At 41.7% G+C, this 9,511-nt stretch overlaps 3 protein-coding genes across 5 annotated transcripts in view; 2 read left to right on the forward strand and 1 right to left on the reverse strand.

Annotated features, from left to right (window-relative positions):
- Window positions 1-249: 249 nt before the first annotated feature.
- On the forward strand, window positions 250-2,494 carry si:ch73-41e3.7 (uncharacterized protein LOC572312 homolog). Of its 3 annotated transcripts, none has more exons than XM_043236657.1 (2): window positions 250-306; window positions 1,173-2,494. In XM_043236657.1, the coding sequence occupies exon 2, from the start codon at window positions 1,174-1,176 to the stop codon at window positions 2,083-2,085; it is 912 nt and encodes a 303-aa protein (XP_043092592.1). In that variant the 5' UTR covers window positions 250-306; window position 1,173; the 3' UTR covers window positions 2,086-2,494. The 3 variants fall into 3 exon arrangements, with proteins under 3 accessions (XP_043092592.1, XP_043092607.1, XP_043092602.1); XM_043236672.1 differs by having other exon boundaries at window positions 276-311; XM_043236667.1 differs by lacking the exon at window positions 250-306 and adding an exon at window positions 318-582.
- A 150-nt stretch (window positions 2,495-2,644) lies between these two features.
- Window positions 2,645-4,625, reverse strand: txnl4b (thioredoxin-like 4B). The gene is made up of 3 exons (XM_043236695.1): window positions 4,330-4,625; window positions 3,279-3,430; window positions 2,645-2,957 (listed from the first exon to the last, which is right to left on the reverse strand). Exons 1-3 carry the CDS (start codon window positions 4,459-4,461, stop codon window positions 2,792-2,794), a joined length of 450 nt encoding a protein of 149 aa, XP_043092630.1. The 5' UTR covers window positions 4,462-4,625; the 3' UTR covers window positions 2,645-2,791.
- Window positions 4,626-4,717: 92 nt separating this feature from the next.
- The window catches only part of trmt10c (tRNA methyltransferase 10C, mitochondrial RNase P subunit), a 5,241-nt gene continuing 447 nt past the window's right edge, over window positions 4,718-9,511 (forward strand). The window contains exons 1-4 of the mRNA XM_043236645.1: window positions 4,718-4,859; window positions 5,346-5,793; window positions 6,808-7,203; window positions 8,242-9,511. The exon at window positions 8,242-9,511 is cut by the window's right edge and continues 447 nt beyond it. Coding sequence (XP_043092580.1) covers window positions 5,377-5,793; window positions 6,808-7,203; window positions 8,242-8,604 — 1,176 coding nt within the window. The 5' untranslated portion in view covers window positions 4,718-4,859; window positions 5,346-5,376 and the 3' untranslated portion in view covers window positions 8,605-9,511. The remainder of the gene's footprint in view (window positions 4,860-5,345; window positions 5,794-6,807; window positions 7,204-8,241) is intronic.

Here is a 9,511-nt window from a genome sequence, read left to right on the forward strand (position 1 = left end):
GCGCATCGCGAGTTCCGCCATCGTTCGATTTTTCGAGCGTGTAAAAAAATATATAGAAAAATAACTTGGCAAATTACATGACAAATAAATATAGCTTAGTGCTTCTGCGGTGTTAAACTATTAAAAAATAACAAATGTAGTGTCAAATGTAAATAAACTATAAACTGTTCAATTAAGTGTTTACCAAAAGACATTCACAAATAAAAGCTAATTAGGCATATTTATAGTTTTAAGATATAGCAGCCCAAACCACGCCCTCACGTCGATCAGAAACACCTGATCACACACGTGTCCGTCAGGAACCAGGTCAGGTACAAACTTGTGTTCTTTGTCTTGATTATGCAGAATCTTAATTAAAATATCTTTCTGTGACGAATGGTTGCCTATAAACATATTTTAAACAGACACAAACCAGTCAAAAATGTAGAATAATAAATCCTTTTCATGTTTTTGAAGTCTCAGCATTGCAGTGGAAATTGTGAAATATGTGATTTACTGCTTGAGAAACATTCCTGATTATTATCAGTGCATTCTGAATCATCTTTGTGGAAACCATGACGTACTACCATTCAAAATTTTGGGGTAAGATTTAAAGAAATTAGGCCTACTGCACTTATCAAACGCATTACATTGATGACTACAAAGTTTTCTGTTCATCTGTGAATGAGAGAAATAAATGCATCACAATTTCCACAGCAGTAAATCAGTATATTATTCTGATTTCTGAAGACTGGAGAAATGATGCTGAAAATACACAGATATAAATGACACTTTAACACACATTCACAGAGAAAACAGCTGATTGAAATTACAATATTTTTTCATAATTTTTACTGTATTTTTGTCAGGTTAAAAACATGCAATTTCTTAATATACTAAAAAGGACTCTTAAGAACAAATGAGCGTACTCAACTTTTTGGACATCATGAAAATGAACTAAATGCACTTGAAATGTATTTAGTCAGCACATGTAGTGCACTCAGACATGCACTAGTACACTACAAGAGTCGACTAAATACATTTTAAATAGAGGTGCTATTTTAAAAGTGCATATTCAGGTCGTGCCGAAACAGCACAGTCGATCTTAAGCCGATATATGAAGCAGATATGAAAGTGCACCGTTGGAAAATCTTCATTTTATTAAATAAGTATTTTTTCATCCACATCTGCAGGATGCAGGAAAGCTCAGACTCGAGCCCGATTCAGTCCGACTTCCCGTACTCGTTTTCCGCCGACGGTCGCCTGCGCCACAGAGCGACCTCCGAACCCTACAGGTTCACGTTCAGACTGGACGACGTCCGCGGGACGGACCGGGAACACGGCGAGCTCTGCCGCTACATCACCCAGCACGTCTACCAGCTCCTCCAGAGGAGCTTCGGTCTGCTCCGGGTGCCGCTGGAGGACGAGGGGTTTGTGTTCGTGAGCCCGGGAGCGCTGGATCGTCCCGGGAGTCTCCTGCTTCTGATCCAGGACCGAGGGACGGTGCGGAGCGGCGTCTGGAGCTGGAAGCTGTCGGCTCACGAGGGACTGGAGCGAGGCAGTCAGATCCCGTACCTGTGCTGGGCGGCGCTGGAGTCCTGCGGCGTGATCGTCATGAACCCTAACGAGGGCGCGAGGACTCTGGAGCATCACGTGCGTTCGGTTTGGGAGCGCTTGGTTTCCCGGAGCGCCGCCGAGCACGTGCTTGTGGCCGCTCACGGATACGGAGGCCTGGGCTTCGTCGATCTTCTGTGTCACAATCCGGACGAGGTCCAGCGGCGGGTGAAGGCCGTGGCTTTCTTGGATTCGTCTCACAGTCTGTGGCATCAGCCGCTGGGGAAAGCCGGCCGGGACTGGCTGAAAGTGCACTCCAGGACGTGGATCCTGAGCAGCAAGCCTCTGAACCGCTCCGTCGGGTCGCTGAAGGCCGGGTCTCCGCAGATCTCCGCCGGCACCCGCTGCCACGACGCTGTGCCCGGCGTCTGCATGGAGTCTGTGCTTCGCTTCTTCAGCAGGAGCCTCAAACCCAGAGCCTCGGCGGCGCCGTCCGAGATCATCACCCGCAGCAAAAGCCGCAGAAACGACCAGAACCACAACCCCGTCTGACGGGTCCACACGCGCTCACATCTCGAATGAATAAATCACGCTGCATCAGAATGATGGTTTCTGTCTGATTGTCTGATAGTAGTAGTTTACCAAAATGTGAAATGATGACCCTCAGATCATCCCAGATCTGGAGGAGTGTGTCTCAGTAATGGAAGTGAATGGGTGCCGTCAGAATGAGAGTCTGATAAAAACACCAGAATAATCCGCAGCACTCCGGTCCATCAGGAGAAGACTGAACTCATCCAGCATTTAGATATTTTAAGCCTATAATCTATCATTTTAAACCCATTGTAATTCATAATTAAACATGTGGCTGGTTGATTTTGACGTGAGAGACGAGGAGTGGCCCGTTTTCACTGGAAGAAGAATTAGTGGAGTGCTGTGGATTATTCTGATGCTCTCATTCTGACGGCACCCATTCACTTCCATTACACATTTCTCCAGATCACACTCATCCTGATCTCGAATTGAACGCTTTTTCAGAACGATTACATTTCCGGCTGAACTATTCCTTTAAACGCACGTGCGGTTACTCCAGAGGTGTTATTAAACTCCTAGAAGTCCGTGTCAAATCAACAAGCTTTACTTTTTGTAAATACCATAAAAAAAAGTTCACAATACACAGAAGCAGCGCATCAGACTGTTGATCGTTTCCACGGGAAACTACTTCCTCGTCTCTCCATCAGAAGGTGTGCTGGCTCACTCTCTAGATGTCGTGGTACAGTAGATCATATTTAGGGATGTTTCTCGGGTCGATGGGGCTTTGGACGATCAGTTTTCCTCTCATGGCGCCTCGATAGATCACTTCGATCAGATCCATGAAGTCCTGCTTGGTTTTGAAGCTTCCCACAAACTTGGTATGATCCGGAGATCTGAATGGAAATAAAACGTCAGAATTTATGTTGCGAAATATGAAACCTTAAGATGCTGTCGTTAGATTTCTCCTTCTCTACGGAAACATCCTTCTCAGCAGAACCTAATTAGAGCTCTTTTAACGTCGCCCTTTAACCACATACATCCTGCGCTTGTACTTTTCTGCAAAAACATATCCTGTTTCCTTTGGATCAAAGCCAGGTGATTATTAGTTAAATCAAATGCATTGCATGAAATGCACACAAAACAATGGTAAACCCGCACATCAACGCAGAAAACGATGTGCAATAACCGTAAGAGCTATATTTAAGCACACTCACCCATAGTCCACCTTCATGTGCTGTCCGTTGAAGAAGAACACCGTTGAGGGAATGAAGCTGATGTCGAAGTATCTGGTGTAAACCGCGGCCGTGTCCACATCCACCAGATAAACACTGGCCATGTTACTCAGATCATGAGCCGTCTTTGACAGCTGTCAATCACACAGACGGAGACGCACTCTTTTACTTCAAAAGCATAGGATTTTTCCAGGCTTCTTTGATGAACAGAAGGTTCAGAAGAACAGCATTTCAATACACTTTACCACATACTCACACAGATCCTTTAAACACTAAAACTATTTAACATTTTTATTGATTTCGCTGTATTTTACATCAAATAAATGCAGGCTTGGTGAGCGGAAGAGAGTCCTTAAAAACGTCTTACTGTCCAAAAACTTAAACGGTAGTATGCACAAACACACACACACACACACACACACACACACACACACACACACACACACACACATATGCAGTGATAGAAGTTAATTTCGCCTTTTTTCATTCTTTTTACATTTTATGGGTATTTTAAACTTTGAAAACTTTTCTACATGTGTTGTCTTTGAATACTGATATTTGAAATGATATAGATGATAAAAGATACCCTGAATGTGAAGTTAAAGCCGCTGCTGGTGAACCGAGTCATTTAAAGAGATGATTCATTAAGGACCGAAACGACGTCACGTTGCTTGGAAACGCAAAAAAAAAATAAATTTCGAAATAGAGTAAAAACAGGAATGGTGTCTAGATCGTAAGTCAATCATTTTTGTCATTTATTATTAATATTAATATATTATTATTATTATAAAACGGTTCGCTGATTTTAAACGATTCGCAACAATAAACCCCGCCTACTTTGATATGATTGGCTAGCTCAGTTATTTTCCGCAGCGCTGATAGGCAGAGACAGAGCAGCCGAAAAGGTTACTTGTAAAGCTTTTTATCATCAAAAACTAATCGCGGGAGCTAAGATCACAGCAAGAAATAACATTTGGTCCTTTTCTAATTACCAATTAGTCAGTAAAGTGAGTATGAGGTGATAATAACTCACGATCTCGTCGAGCTGTAAACACACAGAGTCTTCATCTCTGCCGAAGCGCAGCACTAAAACCTTCTCCGCGACGCATTTGATGGCGTCATCGATGTCTTTTTTACACGACAGTTTGGGGAGGAAGAAACTCATGGCCCTTGTACTGAATTCGCTCTGAGATACAGACAGAGTTAAGGGAACGTGCGCGTGAACTCCGGCGGATGTTTACTAGCGTGAGGCGCAACGCTATAAACGAGCCGACTAGAAACGCCATCAATAGTTCCTACACTGTGCGCGCGATCCAGCTTCAGTGTGTTATCGCTGTTAGAGGTCATAGGTGTTTTAGTATTTCGAAACACGCAACACAGTTTCAAACGGTAAAAAAAATCAAACATCATTTAACATTTTAACAGAGGGCCCATTAGGCGAGGTCGATTTCCGCACGGTCAGCTTTTATTGTTGCACTCCGACGTCCACATGACAGCAGGCAGCGTGTCCTTCTGAGGCTCCGTGTTGACTTCTGAGTGAACACACACAACACTGATGATATGGTTTGTTGCTTTTATTCGTAACGACTGTTAATGTGATTAAAGCTGTAGTCGACTCTTTCATAAATACTTTTCTCTCGTTTGTCGTTTCAAACGCATCTCAAACCATATTTTTGGTGAATACTGGCCAAAGACTTGTTCGTATTTATTGTTTGCTGTTTCGTGCATTTTTTAAATATTTTAATATTTATTATGCATATATTAAAACACACACATACAGTATATATTGTAAAAGTAAAAGCACTTATATTTTATATATAAACATTTAACGTATAATTTTTTTATATATATATATATATAAGGTCATATTTTCTCTTTATATCATTATCAATACATTTTATTTTGGACGCGATTAATTGCAATTAATCATTTCATAGCACTAATATTTATATAAAATTATTTGCATAATTTTTTTAATTATACAGGTTTAGCATAAAGCAAATGAACTCGTGTTTTCACTGATGCATTGTGATGTCTGCGTCTGTGTAGAAATGAGGAGACCCTGAGGAGTGTTTCTGTGATGATGTTCCTGCGCTCCTGTTCGTTCGCTCTGAGACGCACAAACCCTCACGTCTCCCTCAGAGCCTTCAGCTCCAGCCGCAGCGGCGGGAAAGAACACGGCGCTCTGGATCTGGACTCCTGGAAGGCGGTGATGAGGTCTCAAGCGCTGCGGGAGGAGGGGGTCACACAGCGAGGGTCCTCGGCGCTGGACAGCACCCGCCAGCTGGTGGAGATCTGGCATCAAGCGGGGAAGTTAGTTCCCGAGAACATCACAGACGAGGAGCTGGAGGAACTCAACCAGCTCACGGCCAGAGCAGCCAAGAAAAAGTACCTCAAGTTCCTGGCCATTAAAGAATCGTACAAGAAAGCCAAGACAAAGAAGCAGGAGACACAGAGCTCTGAGGAGAGAGTGGAAGCAGAAGCAGAGGCTTTTCAAGTATGCTATAAATATAGTCTATATGTGACCCTGCATGTCATCAGAGCTCAGCTGTATCCATAGAAACAACATATGAGTCCAAGTTATACTTTTCTTAATGCCAAAACTCATTAGGATATTAAATAAAGATTAGTTCCATGAAGATAGTTTGTAAATTTCCTACCGTAAATATTACAAAATGTCATATGCATTGCTGAGAACTTCATTTGGACAACTTTAAAGATGATTTTCTCAATATTTAGATTTTAATTTTTATTTACACCCTCAGATTTTCAGATAAATATTGTCTGATAATAACAGACCAGACATCAGTGGAGAGATGATTTTACATATATTTAATTGTTTGTGTTATGGTGCACACACACACAATCACTCACACACACACACACACACAATCACTCACACACACACACACACACACACACACACACACTCACTCACTCACTCACTCACTCACTCACTCACACACACACTCACTCACACACACACACACACACACACACACACACAATCACTCACACACACACACACACACACTCACACACACTCACAAACACACACACACACTCACAATCACACACACTTACACACTCACACACACACACACTCTCACTCACACACTCACACACACACACACACACATATTAGTACTGCCAAATAGTTAATCATGATTAATCGAAAATTTTAAAAGTTATTGCATGCATATTTTTAAATACATAAACACACATATGAGTTTGTTTTTATATTGCCATATTTGAATGCTTTTTAATTTATTATAAAAGTCACAATTTGTATGAGTGTAAATGTACATGTGTTTGTCACAATAATAATGGTCCTAAAACTTTAAAGTCATCCTGCAAAACACACTTTCTGTCTTTTGATTTGGAGGTGAAAAATATCACCACATTGCTGTCATGGAACATGTGATTTTTGACAGAGATGGATGGTTTTGTCTCTTTCTACAAACACAGCTGAGCTCTGTGCTCCAGGTCATTAATCCTGTCGTGTTTCCAGGAGAGCGAGAAGGAGCCTAAGAACAGCTTCCTGATGTATCTCCGGAGCAGCACGGTGGACCAGGCCCAGACCTGGAGAGCAGCCAGGGCCCTGCGCTTCGGTCAGCCGCTGGTGTACGACATGAGCTACGAGCAGCAGATGAGCCGGCAGGAGCTGAAGAACAGCGTGATGCAGCTGATGGAGAGCGAGGGCTGCAACCGGCGCGCCGCTGATCCCTTCCACCTGCACTTCTGCAGCCTGCGGCCGGACGGAGCCTATCTGAAGGAGCTGCTCAGACGCTACGGAGAGAAGACCTGGGAGCAGCTGATGATCACCGCCAGCGAGAAGACGCACCTGGAGATGTTTCCTCAGAGGGACCTGGTCTACCTGACCGCCGATTCCAAGCAGGTGCTGCAGGTGAGCGTGTGACGGTTTACATCCCTCTTTCAGAATCATACAAAATGCATGTTACGTTTATTTGTGTGCTGACCTGAGTCAGATATTTCACAAGAAAGATGTTTACATATAGAAAAAGTTTTTTCACCTTTCAAAAGTTTACACCCCCTTTCAGAATCTTGAACATGTTAGTGTGTATTCACTGCGAAAAGTACTTTCTTCCTTCATTTTTTTTCTTAAGATATTTTCTTTCGTTTCTGAACAAACTATACTATTAATTTTGCTTAAAACAGGCAAAAAATATCTGCCAGTGGAGTATTAATCTTAACTCAAACTCTTTTCTTACCCCACTGGCAGCTATTTTGCTTGTTTTAACAAAATTTTTATTTTATTTTATTTATTTTTTTAGAAAACAAGAAATGGTATTGGATGCAATTTTAATTCTATAATTTTTAGATATTTATACAAGAAAACGAGACACAATATAAAATTTGTTTTTGCAGTGTAGCATTGACCTGAATAAGATTTTTGCATATAATCCACAAGAAAAAATAATAGCCTAATTTATAAAAATGACCTCGTTCAAAAGTTTTCATCCCTGAATGTTTTTGTTAAGTGATGGTTGTTCAGTTCAGGTCTGCTGTCCTTCAGAAAAATCCCTTTCCAAAAACGACTGAATGTTCTTGAGATGCATCTTTTCACACCGAGGACAACCGAGAGATTCGTATTCATCTTTTACGGAAGGTTCAAAGCCCACTGACGCTTCAGAAGGAGAATCCATGCATTAAGAGCCGGGGCGTGAAAACTTTTGAAAAAAATGCACACTTGCACTTTTCGCATTTTGGCTAAATAGCATGTTTTTCATTTTAGTACTGCCCTCTAGAGGCTACAGAAGATAGATGCACGCTTTCAAGAACACTAAGTAAGTTTTCTCAATGCGTCATTTTTCCTTCTGGAGCATCAGTCGCTCAGTCGTCCTCAGTGTGAAGACTACTCGTAATCTGTAAGCTGTCGCACTTCCAGCATGTTGATCATGGTGATGTACGTCCTTACCTGCAGGAGTTTGATCACAGTAAGGTGTACATCATCGGGGCGTTGGTGGACCGCTCCGTTCACACGGGACTCTCTATGGCCAACGCCAAACGCCAGCGACTGGCCACGGCTCGCCTGCCTCTGGACGAGTATCTGAACTGGGAGCGAGGAGCCAAGACCCTGACCCTGGACCAGATGATGCGCATCATGATCACGCTGAAGGAGACGGGCAGCTGGGAGAAAGCGCTGGAGTTCGTGCCCAAGAGAAAACACTCCGGCTTCACGGGATTCACCAAGAGTCACTTCGTCCGGAACGATTCACCAAAGATTCGTTTCCCCGCTGGAGTTCAGAACAGAAGAGACAGACCGAGCTCTAATGACCGGCATTGAAGCTCTAATACTGTTTTGTTCTTGTCGTTAATTAAAAATGATGAATATGATGTTTCCTCAACACCGAATCAACAATTGCTCCCAAGTGAATCGTTGGACAAGGATCCATGCCCTTTTGAAACACTTTATCACTGAATTCCAGCCAAGCGCTTCCTGTTTTAACCACGGAGGTTTATAGAACAGAAAAGTTAAACAAACAATAAAAGGACAGCCATTGACGGCAGAAACCTCCAAACCAAGAAGAAAATAAGAAATCATATTTTGCATGCAAGCAATGAAGCATGTTTTAGGGTCTTTTTAAGACAATTAACCATATATTCACAGTACACTCTCTCTAAAAAAGAAAAGTGTTCTTATTAAAATGGGGGGAAAAAAACTTATCATATTTGAATCCCAAAATCAAGACAAAAATTAAATGATATTTAGCCAAAGGATAGTGAGGCCTAATTTATGACCCTTAAACACATCAAAGTTTCAGAAAACACAATTTCTTAAAACAGTGCTGAATATTATCATCTGAAAGCAATATTTTAAATGTAAATGAGCATAAACATAATCAGCTCAACCATGATTTACAAAGAGTCTTGGAAACGATCACTTCTGGTTTATTTCTATTCTTGGGGTGATATGAGCTGCACACGTTCCCTTCAGGATTCATTAAATAACATCAAACTCATATTTCAAACTTTTGGTAAAAGTAATATTTCCTCTTCTTCCATTTTAAACATTTGTTGCATTAAAACACATTTTACTAGCAAAACATAAACAGGAGAAGTGGTTTACACTCCAAACTATTTATTTTGGTAATTTAAGAGAGATAAAACAGAAAAAAATGAAATGCTTTAAAAACAAATAACACTTCAAATATTTGTGAAGCATGAAATACAGTCACGGCATGATATAAACA

Source organism: Puntigrus tetrazona, chromosome 1 (assembly GCF_018831695.1).
Source record: "Puntigrus tetrazona isolate hp1 chromosome 1, ASM1883169v1, whole genome shotgun sequence".
Classification (NCBI taxonomy): Eukaryota; Metazoa; Chordata; class Actinopteri; order Cypriniformes; family Cyprinidae; genus Puntigrus; species Puntigrus tetrazona.